We start from the raw sequence: 27,453 nt of genomic DNA, 5'->3' as shown, positions 1-27,453 counted from the left end.
TTGTCATGAGATGGAGAAGGGCCCAGCACAGAGGAAAGAGCCAGACCCTGGAGCCTCCCTTAGGTGGCCACACTAGACTGGGGTGACAGGTGGGCCACCAAGTCTTCTGGGTCTGGGGTGTTCAGCAGACTTTTTTGACCTGGTGTTCCCTAGAAGGTCAGGATGGAGGGGGTGCAGGAAAGGGACACTGGGGTGCTGTGTATCCAGGCCAAGGGCTGCCAATGGCAGGGAGACACCAGGCTGGGGTCCAGCTCTGGGTTAGGGAGATGGCCTTTGCTCACCCACCTGAGGCGGGGTGGGAGAGAGCACAAGGTGGGAGGTGGCCATCCCAGCCCCTCCCTGACCCAAGCACACAGAGGTTAACTGAAGCTGGGGGTGGGTGAGGGAGGAGCAAAGGGTGGGTCAGTGAGACCCTGGGGACAAGGAGAGGCCTTAGGGGAGGGTGAGACGCTGGTTGAAGGTGATCAAAAGGTCCAAACTTCCTGTTGTAAAATTAATTCATGAAGATATAACATGCAGCATGGTGCCTACAGTTAATAATACTGTATTACATCTATCTTATATGTTCTCATAAGAAAAAAAATTGAAACTATGTATGGTGACACATGTTACCTAGACTTACTGTCTTGATCATTTCACAACATACACAAATGTTGAATCACTATGTTGTACACCCAAAACTGACATAATGTTACATCTCAACTAAAAAAAGGGCCCAGAGGGAGCTGAGGTCTGGGGTAGGGCGATGAGGCTGTGGGGAGGGGGTCTGCCCTGGTGGGAGTGAGGCTTGGGGCTTGGTGGGGGATGGGGGGGTGAGGATATGGGGTAGGGGTCGGCCATAGGGGAGGGTGAGGTCTGGGGTGAGGGGTGGAGCAGCCCTGCTGGAAGGGACCTGGCCCCCAACTCATTACAGGATGCCATGAGCCAGGTGGGGCAGCTGGGTCTGGAAGGGGACAGCAGAACTGGGTGAAATCTGAGAGGTGCGGCCACTTCCAGAGAGTTTTCTACCATCTCTGTTGAGTCCAGTCCCAACTGAACACTACCCTGCTGGGAGCTCGCTGCCCCACCTCATTTAGGGCAGCAGTGGTTTCGATAGTGATTCCATTTCCGCTGAAGATGATGAAATCTCCGTTGCGGGGGGGGGGGGGTACTCGACATAACACAGCCTCCAGTGGGTGAGGCCTCAGCCCCACCTACGAGTCACATTAAGCCCCTCCTCACCCAGCGCCTGCCAGCCTCAGCTCCTCCCTCACCCAGGCTCCTCTCCTGGGGGTGGCACAGCTTTCACTCCTGGGGACCGCTTTCCGGTCCAGCCCCCGCCGTGGGGCAAGCTGACCCTCTCCTGATCACTTTCACAGCTGGTGCTCATGTCAAATGGGCCTTTAAATCCAGAAAGGCCCAGGAATCTGCTTCAACTGGCCCAAGGACACTTATGTGCACACATACACTTATGCATAGACACACAGGCACGCCTGCGCACACTCGCATGCTGACCGCTGGCGCACACGCTCGCACACACTGGTCTGGTCCCCTGGAAGTCCCATCTAAGAACACAGGCTGCTGTCCTAGCCTGTGGAGCTTCTTTCAGAAGAAGCTTCTTTTCCAGTTTTTGGGGACGGACAACTGAGAACGGCAGCAGAACAGTTAACCAAAGAAACGTTAAGGAGCGCGTGCAGCGCAGGGTGGTCGGTTTCCCTCACCTCTCCCTGGATGCAGGCATGGCTGCAGACTCATGCAGAGCTGTGGAGTCGGGGAGGCCCGCTGAGACCCCCACTCCGATCCTGTGGTCCCAGCCCCTGCACAGGGGCCCGTGGTGGTAACTCCCGGGAGCCCTGGACTCCCTCAGTGTCCCTCCAGAAAGTGCCCAGACCCCCTTGGACTCCTGACTCCCTTGTATCCCCCGACCAGATTGGAAACAGCAAGAGGTGAGGCCCCAGCTTCTACCTCCTGTCTCATCCCAAACGTGATCCGGATTGGGGTGAGGGTGGAACCCTGACTCCCCACTCAGGGTGCAGGACGTGGCCAGCTGCCAGGGAAGGAAAGGGGGTCCTGACTCATTTTTTTTTTTGCCGCTTTTAGGTCCAATCCGCCCGGCTGACCGTATCAGACATGGGGACGGGTGCTGGTTTTGGAGCACACACAGAAGCATCGGGGCAGGTGGCAGCTGTTCCCCTGCCCCCACCTGTCCGGGGCATGCCGGGACTGGGGGACCCTTGGGCAAGCCACAGGACAAAATGAAGACATTATGAAAAGGCTTCAAGGACAAGGACAAAATGGGGTGAGCACCGGGGGGCCCCACTGCTGGAAGGTACCCCCATGTCTCCGTCAGTGCCAGGACCTGCCCACCCCCCAAGGAAGCCAAGGCTAGTGTGTTGTGGGCTCAAGGCAGTGGGCCCTTGTCAAGAGGGGACACAGCCTCAGGGCTCTGCTGGCACATGGCTGGCTCCCCTCCAGAAGTCCAATGAGCTGCCTGGGCTTCTGGAGGGTGCTAACAACGTCCTAGGGCAAACCCACCAGCACAGACTGCAGGGTACTATTTTAGATGGGAGTGTGTTGGGGGACCCGGGAGCAGGGGACACGCAGGAACCAGGGCACACCAGAAGTAATGTGCAACCATGACAGAGAGGCCAGGCCAGAAGGAGGCAGACGTCTCGGCCACCTCTGCCCTGCCCCGCGCAGGCAGGCTGTGCGGTGAGGAGGGGCTACTTCCCAGGCAGGGTGGAGATGCCGGGGGCGGATTCTTTTCCTCAGGGAAGAAGGCAGAGCGAGAAGGATGACCACACAGCCAGGCCCAAGGATAACTTAGTTTATGGGTCAAGCCAAATGCAATGCAAAGTTGTTCTGTTCTTTTTCTTTTTTTTTTTAACCAAAATAAATAAATCAGATTTGTCCTTGTGAGGGGTCAGGGGAGCTGGCCCCTCGGCCTAGTGCTGCCCCTCACTCCTGCCCCTCCTCTCCCCCTCTGACCAGCTTTGGCACAGCAGAGAGAAGGATGCTTCAGGGTCTCCATTGTGTCACAGGGAAAGAGGAAAGGAGGCTGGAGCCGGAGGGGAGGGGAGAGCAGGGTCCAGACAAGCAGCCCTGGAGCAGAACTTCCCGGCCACATACCCGCCCCAAGCCCCACGTGCCGCGCAGCCCCGGGCGGGTGGAGCCCGCAGGGCCCCCACGGATGCCTGGGACCCTCTCGAGGGGTGGACGCGGACGCTGCAGAGCGTGGACCGGCCCTCTCTGTGAAAGGTCAGGCCACCTCCCACCAGCCGCCCCTCAGCTATGCGCTCGGTTCACTGCACGGTGAGGGGTCTGGGGCTCAGCCTGGGGAGAGGAAGCCACCCTAGTCTGGGTACAGGAGCCCCTTGCCGGGTGATGGGGATGCCACATGAGGCTGGTCCTGCGTGGCGAGCTGGGGGGTGGGGGCAGGTCTGACCCTCCCAGGACACCTGCCGGGCGGGGGGGCTCCTCCTCCCGCTCCCCACTGCCTCCACAAAGCCTGCCCGGCTGGACAGAAGTGGCGGAGCCTGGGGAGCATCTGGCCTTGGGGGCAGCCGAACACATGAGGGGACAGCAGCCTAGCTCCTACGTGCACGAGGGGGGAGTGTGCGGTGCGGCGGAGGGCAGAGGTGCGGGCAGCGCGGAGGCACTATTCTTTAGTTGGGAAGCAAGGGGCAGGTGTGACGTGGAGGGCAGCCCGAGGGGCCCAGGCAGCGTCTACGAGAAGTTTTTGAAGGCGTCCAGGTCGAAGGCCGTGTCCAGGAGGCGCTGCAGCTCCGTGAGGTGGGTCTTCTTGTTGCCGGTGGCGGGAGCTGCCGCTGGGTCCCGGCCAGCGTACCTGCGGGCAGTGACAGTAAGTGGGGCTGGCGAGGGCCACCGCGGGGCCCGCGGCCTGGACCTCCTTGCCCGCCCCAGGCCCCGGCGGACCGCCCGCTGCCTTACCACACGGGCTTGGCGCGGTTTATGGTGGTCCGCAGCCTGGGCTTCACGTAGTCGTAGTATCCTTGGTTCTTGTGCTCCTCCTGGCACCAGGCCAGCTCGGCGTTGGGGTACTTCTGCACCTCCTGCAGCAGGAGGTCGAAGGGGAAGGGCGACAGCTGGGGACAGAGAGAGAGAGAGCTCCTGTCAGGACAAGATGCTCAGAGTGGTGGGGTGAGGTACCAGAGGGGCTGGTGTCCCAGGCAGGGGGCTCAGTGACCCCTAAAGGATGTTCCAGAAATTCTGGGAAGGCTGTGGACTCCCGACACCTGGAGGAGGCAGGCCAGTCCTGCCCTGGGCCCCGCCTGCCTTCACCTGCTCGATCCTCGTGATGGCCACCTGCTCCACCATGTCCCGGGCTTTGCGTTCGCGGGTGAGGTCATAGTACACTTTGCCAGTACAGAAGAGAAGTCGCTTGACGTTTTCTGGGTTCTGGGCTGCAGGGCCGTCTTCGGGGATCACCCGCTGGAAGTGGGTTCCTACGGGAGAATCCCCATGGCGGGGGTTAGCTCAGGACGTGGCTGACGATGCCCAGGGCCCTCCCGCCACTGTTGTGCACGAGGCAGGGCCCACAGGCGGGGCTGTGCCTTGGCCTGACACCAGAATACACAGTTCCTGAGGGTTAGGGCTCTCCCGCTCCCACCAGCGTGTGGTGCCCCTGAATTAACCCACAGTGTAAGAGACCAACAGGCACAGCAGGCGACGCCAGCCTCGGGGAGCAAGTGACACCAGCTCATTCTCCGGAACAGCCCGTCTCAGACTTCAGGGGTAACTAAGTCTGGCAGAGCATCCCATGACCACTCTGCTCGGACTCTCCACGAGTTTACAAGTATGAAAGAAAGCTGTCCACACATTTGCTGGAGCAAATATTCAGATGCTCATGGCTGGGACCATTCCCACGAACAAGGCTGACTTCAAAGAGGGGTTCACTCAGTGATACGTAGACAACACACAACATGCTCACATTCATGCTACAGAGGGAAATGCTTGGACTGGAAGGAAACTACCTTCACGTGATATAGGCCAGATATGAAACACCCACCATGGACATCATACTCAATGGTGAAAGACTGAAAGCATTTCCTCTAATGTCACAAACAAGGCAAGGATGCCTGTTCTCACCACTTCTATTCAACATAGCACTGGAATTTCTAGCCAACGCAATTAGGCAAGAAAAAGAAACAAAAGATATCTAAATGGGAAAGGAAGAAGCAAAATTAACTGTTTGTCGATGTCATGATCTTATATGGAGAAAACTCTAAAGATTCCACACACACACACACACACACAAATCTGTTAGAACAAGTAAATGAATTCAGCAAAATTAAAGGACAGAACATCAGCACTCAGAATTCAGCTGTATTTCTATACACTAACAATCAACAATCTGGAAATTAAATTAAGAAAAAAAAATCCCAGTTAGAATAGCATCAAAAAGAATATAATACTTAGGAATAAACTTAACTGAGAAAATGAAAACTTTGTCCGTTGAAAACTATAAAACGTTAGTAAAAGAAATTAAAGAAAATACTAACAAATGGAAAGTCGTTTGTGCTCACAGATTGAAAGACTTAGCATTGTTATGATGTTAATGCCAAAGCAATCTATAGATTCGGTGTGATCCTTATCAAAATTCCAATGACTTTTTTTTTTTTTTTGCAGAAACAGAAAAACCCAATCAAAAATCCCTGGAATATCAAAGGACCCTGAATAGCCAAAACTATCTTGAAAAAGAATAAAGCTGGAGGACTCACGTTTTCCGATTTCAAAGCTTACTACAAAGCTACAATATTAAAGTGTGGTACTAGCATAAAGACAGACACACAGACCCACGGGAGAGAACAGGGAGCCTGGAAATGAACCTTCACATATTTGGTCAAATGACTTTGACAAGGGAGCCAGGACTACTCAATGGGGAAGGGAAAGTCTCTTCAACAAATGGTGCTGGATGTCCACACGCAAATGAAGCTGGACCCTTACACAACGCACAAACATTAACTCAAAATGGATTATACACTTCAACAGAGCTGAAATTATAAAACTCTTAGAAGAAAACATAGGGCAAAAGTTTCATGACACTGAATTTGGCAGTGATTGCTTGTTTGTGACACCAAGGGTATAGGGAACAAAAGAAAAAAGAGACAAAGTAGACTTTATGAAAATTTAAAACTTTTCTGCATCAAAAGACAACACACAGAATGGAAGAAGACAGTTGCAAATCATTTATCTGGTGAGGGACTAATATCCAGCACAGAAAGAGAACTCTTACAGCTCAACAACAGCAAAACAAACAACCCAATGAAAAAATGGGCAAGAACTTAAATAGACATTTCTGCAAAGGCGACACCCAGATGGCCAATAAGCACACAAAAAGATGCTCGGCATCGCTCACTAATCATTGGGGGGAAATGCAAATCAAAACTACAAAGAGATACTACTGCATGGCCGCTAGGATGGCTATTACCAACAAAACCAAAACCAAGACCAACAAACAAAAAACAGCAGCAAAATCTAAACCAGAAAACAGTAAGTGTTGGCAAGAATGTGGAGAAACTGGTGCACTGTTGGTAATGTAAAATGGTGCCACCACTATGGAAAACAGTATGGTGTCTCTCAAAAAATTAAAAATAGAGTTACCACATGACCCACCAGTTCTGCTTCTTCGTATATAACCAGAAGAATTGAAAGCTGGGTCTTGAGGAGATATTTGTACATCCATGTTCATAGCCATTATTCACAACAGCTAAACCGTGGAAGCAACTCAAATGTCCACTGACAGACTCAACAGATAAACAGAAAGTGGTATATATGTACAATGGGATATTGCTCAGCCTTAAAACAGAAGGAGATTCTGATATGTGCTACAACATGGGTGAACCTTGAGGATATTCTGCTGAGCGAAAACAGCCAGTCATATAAAGATAAACACTGTAGGATTCCACTTAAATGCGATTCCTAGAGGAGTCAAGCCCAGAGAGAAAGCAGAGTGGCAGTCGCCAGGTGCTACAGGAGAAGGGGTGATGGGGGAGTTAGTGAGTGTTTAATGGGTGCAGAGCTTCAGTTTGGGAAGATGAAAAAGTTCTGGAGACGGATGAGATTGATGGTTGCACAATGTGATGTGATGCGATGTGAATGTGTGTTAATGACACTGAGCTGTACACTTGAAAATGGTAAATTTTATGTCATGTATACTTCACCATAATAATAAAAAATTGGGGAAAAAAAAAAGAGGGGTTTACCTTCACAGAAGACTAACGGGCACTCCGCAGCTGGGGGCAGGTGGGCCCCCCGGCCCTGTAAGCCCGGGGATGTGCAGGGCTGCCGTGTGCTGTGTCAGCCACCTGCGGTCTGCTGTCTGGGTGGGAATCTCAGAGCTGTGGGCCTCACGTCACACCTCTGTGCTGGTGTGTTACTCGGCAGGCCCTGCCCACCTGCTGCCTTTTCTATGTCCCTGGTGGTGAGCGGCCACCAGCCTCCCGGAGCAGTGCCCAGGCAGAAGGGGCGAACTCTGACCTCAGGCTCATTTCTCTGCCTCTAAAGGAGTCCCAGGGGTGCACCCAGGCAATGGCCACAGACCCGGACTGGATGTGAGACGTGCTGTCGGACCAATTCGCACACAAGCTCTGACTTCCAGGCTGTCACGTTCAGTGGTCTTTACCAATGACCAAAAATGTGGCCATGGTGAGACCACCAAGTTTAAGCCCCCCAGCCCCACAGAGTAGCAGTCAAGGCCCTGTCCAAATGCCCACCCCCGCCACACCTACCTGGAAGCATCTCGTCAAAGCTGCTTCTGGCCTCAGGGTGCCGCAGCAGGGACTTGGGAGTGAAGATGATTAACTGAAACACAGAAGCACAGGCTCGTGATGGACCAGGTTATAAGGGTCCCAGAAGGAGGGTCAGTGGCAAAGGGCTGCCCAGGTCTCATCTTCAGATCAGGTACCTGGCGCTGCCCTCCCGGCTCTCAGGTCGGGAGGAGCCACAGGTCGGAAGTGAAAAGAGGAGGAAACAGGATGCTATGTCCCTTGTCCACCTCTCCTCTGCCCTGAGAGGCTGGGCACCACTCAGCTGGGCGTCCACTCCTCCAGGGCCCGCCCCAGCCTGCTCTGAGCCCTGGACGCCCCCTACCCTCTGCCTGGGAAAGACTCCTGAGCCTTTCCTTGGCGTCCCTGCCCGTGGCCAGGGCTGTCCTATCCCACGGGCCTGCTTGGCCCTGCACCTTGACTGGCAGCAGCAGTGGGTGTTCTCCCCTGAACCCTTCACACACGCTCCTGCTCACCCTTCAACACCCCGCCCAGGAGCCTTCCTTCCTGGGGACCCTCTGCTCCCTTGGCCTGTGCAGGGCTCACCTCTCCTCCAAGTTCAAAGCACCACCTATGACCACCCACTCACATATCCATCCTCTCACTGGGCTGGGACCCTGGAGTCCTCAGGCCAGGCCTCTCTGAGCTGGGACACCCCCAACTGACCGGCTTCCGGAAGGGCAGGAGAATCTGGCGACGCAGCACATGGAAGAAGTTGCCGGGAGTGGAGCAGTTGACAACAACCCAGTTGCAATCGTACAGCTGATTTATGTCAAAGTTGGCTTCCTTCAGGTCCTGCAGCAAAGAGGGAAATGGCCAGAGGCCAGGCGGCACTAAGCACCCTGATGAGGGAGGCATCAAGGCAGAGGGCCTCAGAAGGCACCCAGAGAACCAGCACAGGTTGCCACAGCTCCCTGGGAGACGCACACCCGGGGGGGCACTGACAAGAGCTAATCCAGCCAGCCCCACACTCTGAATGGGGGTGTCAGTCCCGTGATCCCTTCCTGTTTCTCTGAAAACCACCTAGGACAGATAGGTTCTACCTAAAACCAATTCTGCTTTTCCTCAGAAACTGACTCCCAATAATTTCCTTCCAGCTTTTAAAGTTTCACTAAAATCACCCCAGAGTCCTTTCCTCTAAAATGCCTGCCTGAACCAAAATACAGACAGCATTACTCCTGAACGTTTCCGCCACGGGTTTCTGTTTCCCTTTTTCTACAGCAGCAGGGGGGCGACAGGAGGCAGCCCGATGCCGTCTCTCTTCTGTGTTCTGAGGAAGCCCCTCACTTCGGGGAGACTAGCAGGTGCGGGGCCCATCTGTGCCTCCTGAGAGGGATGGAGTACCCCCAGACACCCCAGTGGCCGCTCCACTCACCGGCAGGACGTCTGGGTCATCATTGCACATCTGCAGAAACCGCTCTGGTCTGGCAGAGGAATGTTCTGGGCCCTGGAACCAGACACACAAGTCACAGATCAGGAGCTTCTCACCTCTTGCTCATTTCTGGCTTGAAAAATGCCAGATGGATCTCCTTCCAGCTGGCAGTTCAATTCCTTCTCTTCCCACCCGCAGAGTGTGGAGGGGGCGTTTCCACATCAGGACAGGTTCCAGCACTCCTGGCTCCTCGTGGTTTCCAAAGCTGAGTCTTAAGACAGCCCTCCACAGGGCCCAGTGGGGAGGAGTGATGGAGGTGAGGAGGGAACACCTGAGCCTGGGTGGTCCCCATTAGCATCCCCACTTCTCATCAGTGGGGAAGCAGGACCAGCCTCTTCCTTCCAAGGCGGGGGGCTGGGGTGGGGAGAGGAGATAGTGCCAGCTGAGCCCACACGGGCCGGTCTCTGGGGTCAGGGTCCTAGGCAAGCCCTCCCATGTCCCGGGTCTGGCAGGGCAGGGGCGGGGGCTCACCATGCCTTCCATGCCGTGGGGCAGCAGCAGCACGATGCCATTCTGCCGCACCCACTTGGCCTGGCCCGGACAGATGAACTGGTCGATGATGCACTGGGCCGTGTTGTGGAAGTCACCAAACTGGGCCTCCCAGAGGACTAGGGCATTAGGACTGGCCATGGCGAAACCCAGCTCAAAGCCTAGAGGGAAGGTGGGAGGGAGTCAGCTGGTGGGCGGGAGGGGGGATCTGGGGAGAGGAGGGGGCTGAAGGGGGAAGGGGCAGCCCGGGGAGGGCAGGGAGGAGGGCCTCGCGGGCTGCGGCGCTCACCCAGGACCCCGTACTCAGACAGCGAGCTGTTGCACACAGTGTAGGGGGCCTGGTTGGGCCAGAGGTGGTTCATGGGGATGCAGGTTCTCTTGTCCACGTTCTGGTCGTGCAGCACATGGTGGCGATGGCTGGGGCAGAACGGCACAGATTAGTAGGCAGGAGCCGGCCCTGCGCTCTGCTCAGACAAGCAGACCACCCCCCATGCAGGGCAGCGGTGGGGAGCGCAAAGCGCAGCTCTTAACAGAAGCGTCTAATCAGGGCAGGAAAAGGGTGCTTCTGGGCCTGAGACAATGGGATCTAATGACTGTTTCCTGGCAGTGATTTTCTTCAGGAAGAGAAACACCAGAGCCCTTCCTGTCCGTCTCCCACGCTCTGAAGGGCCCATAAGAACACGGAGACCATAACCTAAAAGTGCCCCGCTCCACGTCTTGTCCGCTCAGCCGGATATGGATGCCTTCCTTCAGGAGGGAGCCAAAAGCCATGTACTCCGCCAGAGCCCAGTCCACGGTCCTGTTCTTCACCAGCTCCCCGCGGGTCTTCAAGATCCGGCTCAGCCCTGCAGAGACAGGGTGCTCACCAGCCGCCCCACAAGCCCACTTGTGATGAGAACGGAGCCTCCGTTGGTCCCAGCTCCTGGGAGTCGCACTGGTTGGGATAGTGGGGAAGGGAGCTGAGCGGAGACCAGGCCAGAGAGGCTGTGACATCCCATCCTTTCTGCCACTGCTCTGCTGGCTGAGGGCCACGCAGGGACAGGGGTGAGGAGGGCTTCCCTCATCCAACCACGCCCGGTCTTGAACAAAGCAGGGACCTGAGGTGGGCAGGGACTCATCTCATGCTGGAGGGAAGTTGTCACTGGACTTGGCCCAACAATTCCAAAGGTCAGTGTGGTGACGCTACCTCCATGAATGGTGAAATTCTCCACGGGCACGGAACTGGCCACGTTCCCAATGTGCGTCAGAATATCCTCCGTCAGGCCGGTGGAGGGGCAGGACATGCTTCTGGGCTGCCCGTCCAGGGTGAAGAAGCCTAGGAGGGAAGGGACAAACTGACACACAGCTGCCACTTTTCCAGGAACTGAACCGTGGACACACGAGACGCTGCTGAGAGGCAGCCTGGAGAGTGGCAGTCGGGGGTCTGATTCCAGAGCCCACAGGGGTGTTGTGGGGGCACGGGGAAGGGATTCATGGTGGTGTTCCCCACTCACCAGGCCAGGGGGAATCCAGCCAGTGCTTGATGTGCAAGATCTTCTCGTCCTTGGACCTGGCAAAGGCCTCCTCACATATCTTGTCGTACTTGGAGATCTCCTCCTGGAGGGTCGGGCACAGCACAGTCATCAGGGCCGCTCTGCACGGGGCACACCGGCCGCACGGCCAGCACGCGCCTGGACTTCCCGCGTGCAGAGTCCCTCAGACTCCCAACGGCATCACCCCTCTGATGAGATCCGTGGGCAGCCTGCATTTCACTGTTTTCATTCCCAGAAGTTTCTTCTCCACGTCTGCTGGCTGAGGATCCTGCTCAAAGTTGAAGCCTCTGTCTCCACCCACTCTCCCCCCCGTATTCGTCCTTATGAACCGGCCCAGTTCTCGTGGCTCCGAGCACAGCTCCAGGAGGACTGAAGCCCAGAGCGCCATCTCCAGCACTGGCCCCTGACCTTGGCAGCACCCCCATTCCCATACTTCCAACTCAGCTCGCTCATCAGCAGTCATTCTGGTCTCTCTCCCAACACCCGGCACGGGCCCTCCCACTCATAACCAGCCGGAACTGACCGCATTACCGAGCTGGATCCTTCATCATCCGCCTCTCACTCCTGTGCCCTGGACTCTGTAAGCCGAGGGGGCCACCTCCGCATGCCAAAGTGCTCTCAGCCGCCTCCCCCGACCCCCAGCATAGAACTCAGGAGCCTGGACCCTCCAGAAGGTTATGCACCGAAGTTCTGCAGTTGTTAACTATTTCACATGTTCTCACTTGGATCCTAATTAGTCTGCAAAAGCGAGCACTGGCCCTGTGCGGCAAGGCTCACTGGGATCGGAGCCGGGGGATGCACCTCATACTCAGGCTGGTTGACCACGCCCTGCGACACCAGCAGCTCGGCGTACTTCTGCAGCACGGGCTTCTGCTTGCGGATCTGCTTGTACATGAGCGGCTGCGTGAACATGGGCTCATCCATCTCGTTGTGGCCGTTACGCCGGTAACACACCTGGGCACAGGTGGGAGACGCCAGTATTAGGGACCATGTTGGCCGAACTCAGGAGGACCTGGCCCATTTCTCCTATGTGATGCCTCAGTTTACCTCTAGAATTACGGTCCTATCTATCTCTCCTTCACACGCTAGAATTGCTTTGACTGTCACCTGAGATGACAAGAGACTGACCTGGGAATATCTCAGGACCCCAACTACCTTTTTCCCCAAGTTGGCTCACTCAGGGCAAAGATGCAGGAGCTCTTGGGAGGGGCAGTGAGGTGACCCCTGCCCTGAAGGGGCCCTGACCCCTCTCTCCAGGACACAGGCTAAGGTCACTCACCAGGTCCACCACCACGTCCTTGTGGAAGGTGCTCCTCCACTCAGCTGCCACCTTGCACACGTACATGACTGCCTCGGGGTCGTCCGAGTTCACATGGAAAATGGGGGCATTCACGACTCGGGCCACGTCGGTAGGGTAGGGCGACGAGCGGGCCATGCGCGGGTCCGTGGTGAAGCCGATCTGCAAGCGACATGCAGCTTGGCCAGCGTGCCCCAGCAAGCGGCTGGGCACTGGCAGAGCAGAGCCAAGGGTGGGCGTGGCCCGAAGAAGGGTGGAGCCAGGGTGGGGTGGAGCCAAGGGCGGGGCAAGACGAGAACAGATGCCGCGGAGGGTGAGGGCGGGGCTCAGTGCAGGCAAGGAGGAGCCAAAGGCCACTTGTGGGCAGTCACTTGGCACACTTGGCCTACTCTGAGTTAAGTCCCCAAATGGCCATTTTTAAAAAAGAATTTTTTTTCCCTATCTGAAAGCAGAATTCATACATGTTCAACATAGAGAGTTTAGAAGACAGTATGAAAAATTAAAGTCACCTATATTCCATCAGCTACAGTGTAAATATTTTGATGTTTTCCTTTCCAGATGGTTCTCTCTGCATGCGTATACACACAATCTGTACTTAGAATTTCGGTTTCTATTATTTCTATAATTTTGTACTTTGTTCATTCAATACGAGCATTTGTTCTTTAATCTGTACTTAGAATTTTGGTTTCTATTATTTCTATAATTTTGTACTTTGTTCATTCAATATGAGCATTTGTTCTTTAAAAAGAAAATTTAAAGGCTTCGTAATACTCCTTGCACTTAGCCTTATTAAAACAATTAACTACGTATTCATAATTTTATTCATTTCTAATTCAAAATTTATTTTTATGAACTACTTCAAACATATAAAAAGTACAATACTATAATGATCAGCCATGAGCTCATAACCCAACATGAACAAATCTTAACAGTTTCATTAAGACTTTTTACATTCCTTAGAATAAAAGAGCACATTTCTGCTACAGCTGATGCTCACACAGGGAACACGGCCCGGAACGTGGAGGACAAAATTTCCACATGTTGGTATATGTATTTCATAGGTCCATAAACAATATAGAGTATCTTCTTAGGCTTATTGGTCACTTTAAAACTTTGGTTAAAAAAAAAGGTAAAAAACCCCAAACCCAAAAACCAAAATAAATAAATAAATAAATAAATAAATAAAATTTTGGTTTAATTTCAGACTTGTGAAAAAGTTGAAAGAATACAGAGAACTCGCACAGAGTCTTTACTCAGATTCACCGATTGTTTCCATTTCTCCCCTTTTATTATTCATGCACACACACATTTTCCCAGAACCATTTACAGGTAAGCTGTAGACTGTCCCTATTTCCTAAAACACAGACATTCCCTTACCAGCCAGAGAGCAGTTCTCAGCCCAAGCAATTGAACATTAGAGAGTACTGTTATCTGACCCTCAGTATACACATTCCATCCATTGTCCTATGACAGCCAGCCTTTCTTCCCCCAGTCCAGTATCCAATCCAGCACATCACCCTGCATTCGTTGTCACCTCTCTCTAGTCTCCCTTAATCTGGAAGGCTCCTTACTTTTCTTGGCTTTTCATAGAATTAACATTTTTGAGAGAGTATGTCCATGTCTTTGAAACCAGAGCGATACCCACCCTATATACCTTACATAAGCTATGCAAATCCTTTGCAACTCGGTTTCTGTTCAACATCTGTATGTATGGTTCACCCAGGTTGAAACACCTACCTCTCCTTCCTTAGGAGTGAAATCTAAGTCCTGAATACTATATACCACAGTTTATTTATCCATTCTCTTGTTGGTGGACATTTAGTTGTTTCCAACTCGTGGTTAATACACTGTTACTGTATATATACTTACCCAGGTTTTCTCCAGCAAACACTGAGTTTTATCTGGCCTGGATTCCAAGGAAGGGCAAATTCAGCCACAGGGTACGAGCACTGTACCTCAATACTATCAAACTGCTCTCAAATGGTTGTGCCACTCAGCCTCCCACCAGCAGCGAGTGAGCACTCCGCATCTCCTCTCACCACACTGTGACTGTTGCCCCAGGATACTGAATGTCATGATTATGTAAAGGATTGTATAATACTGCTTCCTATGGCTTTGTCAGAATTCCTACAAAGACTCTTCTATTGGACATACAGCTTACTTCCTGATTTTATAGTAGTACAAATGTAATTTTGATAAATGTTCTGATGCAAAAATCTTTAGCATCTGACGGTTTCCTTAGGAGAGAATTTTCGAAAAGGGAAACCCTAGGTACGTTCTTAAAGAAATAGGAAACTCAGCAGAGCAGGCCTTTCCTTTCCTGCTACAGGTTTTACTAACCCCACACATGTCATGATCGATGGTATAAAAAACAATAAAAAAATGAAAGAAATCATTAGCAAAACTGTAGTTCTTACAACAGTCTGAGAATTCTTTCTTTCTTTCTTTCTGATAAATTGCTTTTAGATAATCTCCTTTATCACACCGACTAAAGAAAAGATTAGAAAATTGTCAGAAACCGATGAGAACATTAAAAAATGATGTACCAGGGAGAATTCTGATGAACACTTACAGAGACCCAGAACAACCCCTGGCCTGTCTGGGTCTCCCCACACAGGGAAGTGAGGGTAGGGAACAGGTAAGACAGTGGTCATCCTACACACGGTACAGCTCGAACCTCACAGAAAATGAACTGCTTCGAAGTTTTGAGACCTCAGTCCTCCAGCTGCCCCCAATATCCACTGCTGTTACTGACTTCTGTATCTTTAAGCACATGTGGTGGGCGCATGTGCACCACCACCCACTCACACACACGTGGAGATGGAGCTGTAATCCACATACTGCTGTCCCTTTTTCCCCCAATTAGTGCATCTCGTAGATCATTTCAACAGTATAGATCCCACTCTTTCAAATGGTTTTATGACACTGTATAAATGACCACAGGTAATGTACATTTGTGCTCATTTCTGGGCCAGACACTGTTCTGAGCACTTTCTGTATGCTAATTACACGCATTAATTCACTGAAGCCCTGTCACACGTGTATGGGTAGATGGCAGACCGCTTAACCGGCTCCCTGCTGATGCAGTGGCAGAGATTTTGATGTCTGCTTTTGCTGCAGCAGCGGTATCTTCCTATCCAACCCCTATGTGATTATTTATTTCAGTTTTGACATTTTATTAATTTTTTTCTTCTGGTTTTACTGAGATATAATTTGTGCAGCAGTGGTATCTTTAAAGGCATTTTTCAGTAGCCATTTGAGAATGAGTGTGTTAGCAGGGAAACCGCATGCAGTGGAGCTGCTGGGTTTGAGAGCCAGAAGGAACCCTACAGCCAAATGGTTTATCCTGGTTGGAGCCCTGTTGGCTTCAGCCCCGCAGCTGGTCCCCAGATGGAAGAGGTCTGGTTGTTGGAAGTTCTTTCTACTCAGCCGAAATCTGCTTCTTGATAATTGTTACCCATTGTTGCAGACTATGTGTGAATCATCCATTTATTGGAAAACAGCTCTCACGCTTCTAAGAGTCTTTTATATTCTGGGCTACAATAAGCCCAGCTTCCTGGGTCATTCCTTGCAGGGTAGTTTTCCAGACACTACACCATCCTAAGACACTCTCCTCTGGACACGGTCTCACGCACGTTCAATCAAAATGCTTAACCATCTGTCATAAGAAGTTTGACATGCCAAAGGCTTACCTGTATTGTATTTGTGTAATGTGATTCTTAAATTGAAATATTATTAAATTTTATATTGCCAAGAAGGAATGTTTCAAATCAATAATCAAAGAAACTAGAAAGAGAAGACCAAATTAAACCCAAAGCAACTAGAAAGAAAGGAATAACAAAAAGCAGAAATGAATGAAATACAAAATAGGAAAACAGTAGAGAAAGCCAATGAAGCCACAGTTGTTCCTTTGAAAACGACAACGAACTTATCTAACAAAGAACAAAAGAGAAAAGACACAAATTACCAACATCCGGACTGAGAGAAGGGCTACCACAGCAGACTGTAGTAAGAGAACACTGCAAACTTCACGCCCATAAATTTCACAACTTAAATGAAATGAACAAATTCCATGCGAGACAGAAATTACCAGAGCTCACTCCAGAAGAATCAGATAACCTGATTAGTTTTATATTTATTAAAGAAATGGAATTTATACTTAAGAGAAAGTTCTCAGAGAGACTTCCACTTCCGGAAGATGGACTAAATGTACTTTTCCCTATTTCTTCTGCTCAGGACAACTAAAAACCCAGGGCATTATATATACAAAATAAACATAAACTCTGAAGGCAGACTGAAGGAGGCAGATCAGCCAGGGACCTCAGGTCCTGAGGAATGACTTGTGATAGTTCCTATGGCTCTCTTTTCCCTCATATATCCCAGATTTAGTGCTAGAGAAGTGGGCAACTCAGAAACGCCACAGGCACAGAGAAAGAGAAGTTCCAGGAAAGCAGCTCTCTCTGGCCAGAGGACCAGGAAAAGGCTGCTGGGCAGTCCAGATTTTTAGACAGTAGCCATTCTGCTGCAGCCAATCCCACAAGACACACTGCGGTCCACCCCTACCCACCCCAGCAAAGGCCCAGTGGGGAGCCTAGGCTGATGGTAATTAGGTACCCACTCCATCCCTATAATGAAAAAGAATATGAAGACTAATATATGCATGTACGTGTGTGACAAAAACATGCTGTACACCAGAAACTGACACAATGTTGTTAACTGACTGTATTTCAAGAAAAAAAAAAGTATGGTATTGGCATAAAAACAGATATGGTGATTAATGGGACAGGATAGAAAGCCTAGAAATAAACTTATGTATATATGATCCATTAATTCACGAAAAAGCAGCCAAGAACATACACTGGGGAAAGCACAGTCTCTTCAATAAACGGTGTTGGGAAAACTGGACAGCCCTATTCAGAAGAAACTGTTACCACTATTATGCACCATACACAAAAATCAACCCAAAATGGATTAAAGACCTGAATGTAAGACTCATAAAACTCCTAGAAGGAAACATAGAGGATAAGCTCCTAGATATTGGTTTTGGCAATGATTTTTTTGGATTTTACACCAAAAATAAAAGTAAATAATATTACATCAGAATAAAAAACTTCTGCACAGCAAAAGAAACCATCAACAAAATGAAAAGGCAACCTACTGAATGGGAGAAAATACCTGCAAATCATGTATCTGAAAAGGGGTTAATATCTAAAACATGTAAATACCTCATACACCTCAACAGAAAAGAACACAAGCTGATTAAAAAATAAGCAGACGGTGGAGGGGGGGAGGGATAGACTGGGAGTTCGAAATTTGTAGATACTGACAGGTATATTTGGAATAGATAAACAAGATTATACTGTATAGCACAGGGAAATATATACAAGATCTTGTGGTAGCTCACAGTGAAAAAGAATGCGACAATGAATGTATGTATGTTCATGTATAACTGAAAAATTGTGCTCTACACTAGAAATTGACACAACTTTGTAAACTGACAATAACTCAATAAAATAAAATAAAATAAGCAGAGAATCTCAATGTACATTTTTCTAAAGAAGACATATACATGGCCAACAGGTACCTGAAAAGGTCCTCAACATCACTAATCATCTAGGAAATGCAAATCAAAACCACAGTGAGACATGACCTCACACCTGTTAGGATCAAAAAGACAAGAGAGAACATGTGCTGGTGAGGACATGGAGAAAAGGGAATTACAGTGTTGGTGGGAATGTAAATCCAGGCAGTCACCAGGGAACACAGCATGGAGATTCCTCAAAAAATTAAAAACAGGACTACCATATGATCCAGCAATCCCACTTCTGGGTGTTTAGTGGAAGGAAAACACAATTACTAGCTCAAAAAGATTTCTGCACTCCCACGTTCACTGCAGCATCATTCACGGTAATCAAGACATGGAAACAACCTAAGTGTCCACAATGGATGAATGGATAAAAAAATGTGGTGTAGACATACAATGGAGTATTATCCATTCATAAAAAAGAAGGAAATTCTGTCATTCGCAACAACATGGTTGGACCTTGAGAGCACTATGCTAAGTGAAATAAGTTAGACAGGGAAAGACAAATACTGTATGATCTCATTTACATGTGGAATTGAACACAAAACAAAATCCAAACTTATATATACAGAGGACAGATTGATGGCTGCCAGAAGTGGAGGGTGGGGAGGAAGGCCAAAGGAGTGAAGGTGGTTAAAAACCACCAAAAAAGAAAAGAAAGAAAAAAGAAAAGAAAAGAAAAAGAAAGAAAGAAAAGGAACAAAAGAAAGAAAAGATGCCTAAGAATTCCCCCAATTTGTCAAAAGATACAAATCTACAGATTCAAGAAGCTAAATGATGTCAAGTCAATTCAATGGGAAAAAGATCCTTCTTCTCTACAAAAGATGTAGGGACAACTGGTATCCATGTGCAAAAGAATGATGTTGGGCCCTGTCCTTGCATCACACACGAAAGTTAACTCAAAATGGATCACAGATGTAAGAACGACAACCATAAAACTCTTAGAGGAAAACATAGAAGTAAAAACAAAATAAACCTAGAGAACAAACCAACTCCTACCCCCCAACTTTTGTGCTTCAAAAGACAGTATCAAGAAAGCAAAAAACCCACAGCCCACAGTTTCCTTTAGGGAAACAGGTCACATGACATACACTACACACTTATTATATAAGCCAGTAATTCCACTTCTAGGTATTTACAGGGTAAGAAAAACTAATGGACACACCCAAATCAGTATGTGAGTGTTTACAGTAGCTTTAATCGTAACTGGCAAAAGCTGGAAACAATTCAGACTTCCTGCAGTGGATGAAAGGGTAAACAACCATGCACTGAACACTACATAGCAATCAGAAACAGACACACGAGCACATGATGAATGACAAGTGGGCTGTGCAGAAGGAAGGCAGCCAGACTCAAAAGGTCAGTTTCTAATAAAGACATTCTGGAAAGTGCAAACTCACAGTGCTTGCCAGGGGCTGGAGCGATTAAACTCTTTTATCTTGATGGAGGTTACATGACTGCATGCATTTGTCAAAACTGAGAGAGCCAGACACCAAAACGGGGGAATTATACCTTATGTAAATTATAACACTAAAAAAGCTACTAAAATTTTAAATGTTTGATTCAATATTTGTCTCTGGACTTAATCCTTGTTGACGGTGCCTCAACCTTCTAACTTCTGAATCCTGATTCTGACATGCAACAGCTCTTCTCCTAAGCTCTGGGCCAGCTACATATATCACTTTATCTGTGCCCAAATCTGTCACTGATAAAGTGCTGAACCTGTCAGGTCCGCAAGGAGAACCATGTATTGCTGCCGCCAGCCCACTAAGCAGACCTTTCTGAGTGGGCATGCTGAAATTAGGTAAGAAGCCACATGGCTATACCAGTGTCCGTGTCATGTTTCTGGGCTGTGTGCACAAAGATGTGATAAAGGACTTGACTGAGGGCCTGGGTGGCATTCTGTAACAGGGACACGTCCCTCCTCTAAGCTGGGAATCTATTCGGGTCTTTCTATTCCGGTCTTTTCCCAGGGACTAGAATCTATTCTTTTTACTCCTTTAAATAAAAAATTTAAAGTCTTTATCACCTCTCCTACTTGCCAAGATTCATAAGAGATTACCAAGCAGGTTCTCCATGGAAAAAATTCTTTTTCTTTAAAAAAACAAACAAGACAAACAAAGAAACAAAAACCTGAATGATTTCTGCTGCACTTTTCCAGACTGAAGACCATTCTTGTTAGCATTCCAGCCCCTACCCAAAAGCAGTAAGCATGTTTTGTGCTTCGTAATCTGTTTATTTTTTATTTTTATTTTTTTTTATTTTTGGTTTGAATCAGTTTAGTTTCATCCAGTCACTTTTTTTTTAAATTGAAGTATAGTCAATTTACAATGTTGTGTCAATTTCTGGTGTACAGCACAATGCTTCAGTCATATAGGAACAAACGTATATTCGTTTTCATATTCCTTTTTCACCCTAAGTTACTACAAGATACTGACTATAGTTCCCTTGGTAATCTGTTTAAAACACAGTTCAATGATGGGTTATTTTGTTTGTTTGAATTTTTTTTTTTTAAATGGAGGTACTGGGGATTGAATCCAGGACCTCGTGCATGCCAAGCATGCGCCCTACCACTGAGCTATACCCTCCACTCTTGTTTGTTTTTTAGATCTTCCCTTTTTCCTTGAGATTTTTTCAGAATTCTTCCTCGTACTGTTCTTTGAAAGAAAGCAGATCAAATACTGACTTTCAAGCAAGTTAACTCACTCTCTCTGCTCCATTCTCTCTTGTGTAAACTGGGCATGACAAGGCCGACTGCATGGGTAACAGCCGCGTGCATTCAGTTAATGTATGTGTGGTGCCTAATTCAGTGTCTGGAACAGAGCAGGTCCTCCATAAAAGGCAGCTGTTATCATATTGTGAGTTTTATGCATACACGACGTTCTTCGCCTCTTTTCGTGTCTGACCTTGTACATTTTGAGCTCTTTGGCATTTACTATGTACTGACCACTACACATCTACTTTCACATTTAAATCTTCCCTTCTTCCTCTCTACTCTTTGCTGGGACAGCTGCATCTGTTTCTCTGTCTTCCTCTAGCTCATTCTGCAGGTGGCAATAAACCATCAGCACAAACAAACTCTCTCTTGTCACCTCCTTGCTTCGTTCCTCCAATGGCCTTCCAATGCCCTGGATGTGATGGTCTTGCCCCCTCCCTTGGACAGAGGACCCTTTCCCTGACTTGCTTCTCTGCCCCCCAGCATTTGCCGCCTTGACCTTGGACTTCCACTTAAAGGTTAACTCCCCAGAGAAACACCTGCTGACTAACCCAATACCTGGTAGGCCCCTGGCCCCTTGCACTGAACTCTAAGCTCAGTGATGGCAGCGAACACGCCCTTTCTCAGCCTGGTATCTGGCACAGTGCTTGTACTTAAAGGCACTCAAGTATCTGTTATATGAAAGTTCACAAGAGTTGCGGAGACGCACCTTTGGATATGCTGTTCAGGGAATAACAATTGTAACAGTAGTACGTTTGAGTTGAGCAGAAATATTCACTTACAAGAATGGTCATCAAACGTTAATGAAAACCATGAAAAATGAGGATCTTAAAAGTCTAACAATACAGCAATATCTAGTTTATGTAACAACCTATGATGGATATTTCCATTAAAATTAGTATTTGAAGAATATATGATGAAATGAGAAAATACTGTGGTAAATAAGAAACGGATATAAAATTGTACATATATATATATATATAACCCAAGTTTCTTGAAAAAGAAAAGCCATCTACATGCTTGTGGGTTTAGAAGAAAATTTCTAAAATAACATCATGATCTTAAATAGTGTAATTAAAATCTCTCCACTTGAAAGAAAAGTTTCCTGTGTTGTCCAAGTTATTAATGGGAAAACTACACATGCTCTAAATAACAATGTGTCATTCTAAGAGCAGAGAAACTTCAGGAGAAAGTCTACTGGATTCTGTGTCCTCCGCAGCCTTGCCTGCTGCAAGACCCCAGAGCCCGCCGGGAGCCCAAGTTACCTGGTTGTTGACGACCACGTGGACAGTGCCGTGAGTCGTGTAGGATGGCAGGTCGCTCAGGTGGAAGGTCTCGTACACGATGCCCTGGCCGGCGAACGCCGCGTCCCCATGCAGAAGGATGGACATAACCTGCAAGATACGTAAAGGAGACCCCAAATCCAACACGGTCCTGACCACCAGGTCCACGAGGCACGCTGGAGATTAAGTCACGGTCTGCTTTTCCAAAAATGACGTATTTTGAGATAATTTCGAACTGAGGAAGAGAATGACAGGGAAACATAGACCTCCTGGCCCCTCGCAGCCCCCAACTTGCTAGCAGTCTGCACACCCACCTCCTCACTAGCGTCTGCTGAGCAGCCAATGCCCACTGCCCTGCATCCACCCTGAGGACCCTCTCATTAGGGAAGCAACGCTGGCCTGGATACCATCCAGCCCAGACCCCACATGCGGTGTGTGACTAGGGCCATGCCTCTCCAGCCCCTCTGACCTGGAGCAGCTCCTTGACTCTCCCATCTCCACATCTGGACAGACCTTGGGTGGTCCTTTGTGACCAGACTCAGGAACAGTGCATTCCATACCAGGAGACGCCTGAGCTGGCCTGCTCCATGTGGGTGACGTTAACCTGGATCGCCTGGACAGGCAGCTGTCTCTATTTCTCCCTTTAAACTCACCATTTCTCCTTGGTAATGAGAATGAGGAGAACCTTTACACCCTGTTCCTCACCACGCCCCCGCCCCGCAGCCTCAGTGCCCCCTCTCGGTGCTGTCGGGTGTCACTCCTACCTTCATTCCCTGGTGTTCTGTAAGAGCCTTCTCTCCTGGCCTTTTGTTTATTTGTATTAGTATGTGCTCACGTTTTACTCAACAGGTTGTAACTGACTAGAAGCATCGTTGCTTTGATGTTCACGTGGTCCCACATTTGGCACGGGAGCCCCCTGCCGTCTGGACAAGCCCCATGGCTCATGGGGGGCCCTCCCTGCTTTCTGGCACAGCAGAGATTTCACGCTGGACTGCTCCTGCCCAGCTGCCCTGGAATCGCACATTTCTCTAAGGAGCCCCGTTCCTTCAGTAGAGGATGGCATTTGGAACTAATATCTGCGCGGGGAGAGTAGAGCTCAGTGGTAGAGCGTGCGCTTAACACGCATGAGGTCCTGGGTTCAAGCCCTGGTACCTCCGTTAAAATAAATAAATAAATAAACCTAATTACCTCCCTGCCCCCTCCCCCCCAAAAAAAGAAAAGAAAAGAAAAAAAAAGACGAATATTCGTGTGCTCACTGCTACCACAACATCACCACTCCGAGGCCCTTTCAGCACAGAGCCAGATCATGCAGGTCATGTACACAGATGTTTTTAAATCTCTGGGTATAGAATGTATTATTACCACACCTCCGATTCCAATCCTTTTTCTGTGCCTTCCTCCTTCCACATTTATAAGCACCTACACCGTGAGACACTCTGTTCCCATGGCCCTCAGTACATCACCCACTGGCTTGGTGTCCCCACGTCCCTGCCACTCCTACTCCCAGATGCCCTCTTGCTGTGTGTCCTCAGGGCCAGGAAGGGAAGGTGCTTTTCAGGGACAAAATCTAGATTTTTCTTCTAGTAGAACCCCACCATGTCCTGCCTTGCTGGGCGCAGGGACGCTCTCCAGGACAGGTGGATGGTGGGCACAAGTGTGGGGTTTGCACAGGGACCTCCTCAGGGGAGTGCAGCTCTGCCAGGCCGTGTTTTCCTGGTCGCCAGGATGTCCGTGTCTTCTCTGCGGAGCCTCCTCTGCACAATCCCGGCCTTTTGCGTTCAGGCACATCGGGGCTAGTCTCTCCTCTCATCACGCTGTTTCTTGATCTTCTGGAGAAGTTGTACCGTGCCCCTCGCCAGGCCACACGCTGCCCCTCGTGTCCCCTCAGCGTGGTGCTGGCTGCTGAAGTCACACACCCTGTGTCTGACGGTGCCCCGGGGGCCTGATCTGGACCCTGGCAGGCGTGGCCCCGGGAGGCTGCTTCCCACACAACTGCCGCCCGGGCCACGTCAGCCCTGAGCCAAACTGGGTCAGGCTCAGTCTCGCACCAGGTTATGGAGCAACCTTAGCCACATTTAAAGAAATTACATAGTTTTTCTGAACCGCTGGATGTTACGTAACAAGCACTCCCGCTCCCTGAATTGGGGACTTAACAGAACTCAGGTAACTGCCTACAGGTGTTTGGGGAAAGCAGCTAGGAGAGCAGGTGTGAAGGACTGGCTTGGCGGGGTCTGGAGCCACTGCTGAGCACTGGCCAGGGCTGCAACCGCTCAGGTAGAGGGGTGGGGCTGGGGGCCTTGAAGGATGGGCTCTCCGCCCTGTGCAAGGCACACCCATGGCCAGGACCGTTCCCTGGCGACCACACAGGGCTAACCAGCCTCTCCTGGCCTCACAGGACAGACCGGTGTGATCGTCTGAAGCATGTCAGATACCCTCCACTGCCCTGCTCTAGTTAGTTCTTTCCTTTCCAGGATGCTTCCACCATTCTGAGCAAGTGATGCTCGAGTGGCTTTTATCTGTAGTTTATGAATATGGATGTCACACGAGGTTTTCTGAAATCTTGTTCCCCTACTCAGCCCTAAATGCCTAGGCAAGTGTCCTAGCCAAGGACAGCGGAAATGCTGGAGGCACCGGTCATGGATGCTGGACTCCTCCGCATCCCTCCCCGACCACTGTGTCATCGGTGGTCCTGGGGGCTGCACAGGAGGCCCCTTTCTGCCTCCATGGAGTTTCTGTGGCACTGTCCAGGTCCCCAAGCCCATGGAAGTAACTCTTGCATCCTGACATCCTCCCCAAGGGTCATACTCTTTCTCTGTAGTGGAGGGAACACTTCCTGTTCCCAATGCCACCTCTGCCCGGACCCCATCACCTTGCAACTCGCCAAGCATAGAACTAATAGACTTGCAGTGTTTTCAATGACAGAATCTGGTGAACTAACACTTGGTTCCACCTCTAAAAAGTCTCACCCCTCTCTGGGGCATCCCGGGGCCAGGCTGCACCCTCACCTGCCACCCCCCTGCTCTGCCCCCAGCACCTCCCCAACCCACCTCCATCTTTGCCCCATCTTTCATCTCCAGAGGACATTCTTCCCTTTCCATTTTCCTAAATCCTGCTGTTTCTTCCATTACATATGACAGCTCCCTGCCCTATCGATGAGAGATTATTCCACTTCCTAATCCATACCTATACCTCCCTCTTCTGAAGTTCTTTCCCAGTTAGCTCGCAGCTTTACATCACACTGTGTACACTGTATCAGCTCCTCACATATGACACTGTTTCTGGGAAGGAGAGATGCTTGAGAGCAGGGTGGTGACGCCGACTTTGCACACTCCCCAGAATGCACACGCAGACGCTACAAAAACTTGATTTTTTCTATTGCTTGGCTTTGAGATTATCGTTAATAAGAACTATACAACTTGTGACAGACTACTATCCTGAGATTAAACAATGACAAACAGTTACGCCCCACTGAGGGCTTCTATACACAAGTAGGCTGGCTAACCGGCAGTAAGCGTTCACCATCACACACCTGGAAAATGCCGGTCCCAGGGCCACCCAGACCTCCAGCTGTTCTCCATCTCTAAACGGTGCCGTCCTGATACTGACTCGACCGTCTCTCCTCACGTCTGTCAGTTTCACAATTCGTCCCTCAGGCTCACCCACAACTTTTCCTTAAGACTCTTCCTGTTCGGCGACACCGCCTCTTTGCCCATCATGATATTCTGCAAGGCAGGCTTCCCCACCAGTGTGGTGACCATAAAAGCAAACCCTTCTCTGCCTAGCTCTGGCGCTCACAGCTTGTGCGAAAGCACACCTGTAAGCGGGACCGTCTCACTACTGCTGCTCCTTCAAAGTCCATCCAGAATATTTTGTTAAATTCCAGAAACGTGAGGTCTGCGATGTGCCTGGGGCTGTGGGTCCGTCCTGGACTGTCTGGCCTCAGGGCTGCCCCTGGCCCATCCCTGCGGCCTTACCTTCTTCCCCTCGGTGTCCCCGCAGTAAAACTGCTCAGCTTTGGTCTTGCCCATCACCACGGGATCTGCGGCCTCGAGGTGGGACGGGTTCGCCACCAGCGACAGGGTGATGTTCCTGTCGGTCACGCGGTTGATCCGCCGGTGATACATGCCCAGGTGGTACTTCACGTCTCCAGAACCCTGACGGCACAAACAGCGAGTCTTCATCCCGGGCTGGGAGATGTTTACTCCTCCTGTGCTATTTCTACTCCCAGAACCCCCATTCCTGGAAAGATGGGAAGGCTTTTCCCAGAACGGCTCCCACCTGTGCCCCTCAGTCAGAGGGGCACAGGCCCACCCCCAGCAGGGAGGACTGTGGGGGCCAGACCTCTGATCTCACTCTTCTCCGAGAGGTTGGCCACTGGCCACCTTCTTCATGAATGGTATGGAAAATCCAGGCCTTGGTAAGTCTTTCTCGAGAAGTGGAGCCAGGGTCTGGTGTGGGTTGGGGCTATGCTCTCAGTTTCTAAAAGAAATCAGTGTCTCACCTCGTCAGCTGCCTCCAGCTTTGAGTCGAACTGACAGAAAATCTGTTCCAGCTCCTTTCTGATGACATTTGCAAGCACGTTCAGCCGCCCCCTGGGACACACCGGGGTAGGCAGGGCTGAGAGCTGTGCCTTGCCCGGGCAGCAGGCAACGCTGTCTCCCCCCTACCTCCTCCCCTGAGGGACAGGCAGCGCCTCAGTCTGCAGTCCAAGAGGTGCTGGGACCAGAGCTGACACTCAGCCTCTGCCCGCCCAGCACCCAAGGCCACGAAAGGGTGGGAGGAAGAGACAGAAAACAGGAGAAATGCTGCCAGCCTTTGGTGAATGCTCCACCCTCTGCCTCCACTGCCCACTCCAAGCCGAGGTCTCTGTTCTGTGTCACTGAGCGGCCTTCCCTCTAGGTTAACCTCTGCCAGTTGTGTTCCAGACAAGGGCAAAAGGCCAAAATGCCTGTCTGAAAGCACTTACGGCCATTTTGCATGACAGTGACTGCTGAGTGAGGGAGATGCTCCGGGGATGCTCACCCTGGGCACCAGGTGAGCCAGACTCCCTGCTTTCCCACTGCCCCACCCCCGGGCTCTGGATGCACGAAGGGCGGCCGGGTACCTGTGCGGCATCCCCATGATCACGTAGTCCACTCCGTTCTCACTTGACTTGTCGATGATGGTCTTGAGGGCAGGAATCAGCACCTCGCAGCCTTCCAGACCAAAGCGCTTCTCAGATGACCACTTCCGCTGCAGGAACTCCTCAAACCTGGGCAGGAACCAAGCCACCCTGAAGACCCATGTCATCAGAGCCTACCTTGCTCTCCTGGGGCTGTGGCCACACCCCAAGCCCATCCACCCCCGTCAACGGG

At 50.3% G+C, this 27,453-nt stretch overlaps 1 protein-coding gene across 5 annotated transcripts in view; it reads right to left on the bottom strand.

The window, feature by feature from the left end:
- Nucleotides 1–2,790: 2,790 nt before the first annotated feature.
- The window catches only part of OGDH (oxoglutarate dehydrogenase), a 349,301-nt gene continuing 324,638 nt past the window's right edge, over nucleotides 2,791–27,453 (bottom strand). For all 5 annotated transcript variants that reach the window (XM_064487732.1, XM_031454586.2, XM_031454588.2 and 2 more), the window contains 17 exons: nucleotides 27,204–27,350; nucleotides 26,601–26,691; nucleotides 26,074–26,253; nucleotides 22,082–22,210; nucleotides 12,499–12,678; nucleotides 12,021–12,173; nucleotides 11,181–11,283; nucleotides 10,874–11,002; nucleotides 10,382–10,532; nucleotides 9,977–10,104; nucleotides 9,670–9,848; nucleotides 9,142–9,213; nucleotides 8,433–8,561; nucleotides 7,731–7,803; nucleotides 4,282–4,445; nucleotides 3,931–4,085; nucleotides 2,791–3,826 (listed from right to left, as the gene is read on the bottom strand). In XM_064487732.1, the coding sequence (XP_064343802.1) occupies nucleotides 3,706–3,826; nucleotides 3,931–4,085; nucleotides 4,282–4,445; nucleotides 7,731–7,803; nucleotides 8,433–8,561; nucleotides 9,142–9,213; nucleotides 9,670–9,848; nucleotides 9,977–10,104; nucleotides 10,382–10,532; nucleotides 10,874–11,002; nucleotides 11,181–11,283; nucleotides 12,021–12,173; nucleotides 12,499–12,678; nucleotides 22,082–22,210; nucleotides 26,074–26,253; nucleotides 26,601–26,691; nucleotides 27,204–27,350 (2,284 nt within the window). In that variant the 3' untranslated portion in view covers nucleotides 2,791–3,705. The remainder of the gene's footprint in view (nucleotides 3,827–3,930; nucleotides 4,086–4,281; nucleotides 4,446–7,730; nucleotides 7,804–8,432; nucleotides 8,562–9,141; nucleotides 9,214–9,669; nucleotides 9,849–9,976; nucleotides 10,105–10,381; nucleotides 10,533–10,873; nucleotides 11,003–11,180; nucleotides 11,284–12,020; nucleotides 12,174–12,498; nucleotides 12,679–22,081; nucleotides 22,211–26,073; nucleotides 26,254–26,600; nucleotides 26,692–27,203; nucleotides 27,351–27,453) is intronic.

The sequence above is a fragment of the Camelus dromedarius genome, chromosome 7 (genome assembly GCF_036321535.1).
Source record: "Camelus dromedarius isolate mCamDro1 chromosome 7, mCamDro1.pat, whole genome shotgun sequence".
NCBI lineage: Eukaryota > Metazoa > Chordata > Mammalia > Artiodactyla > Camelidae > Camelus > Camelus dromedarius.
This window is presented reverse-complemented; position numbering and strand designations above follow the sequence as displayed.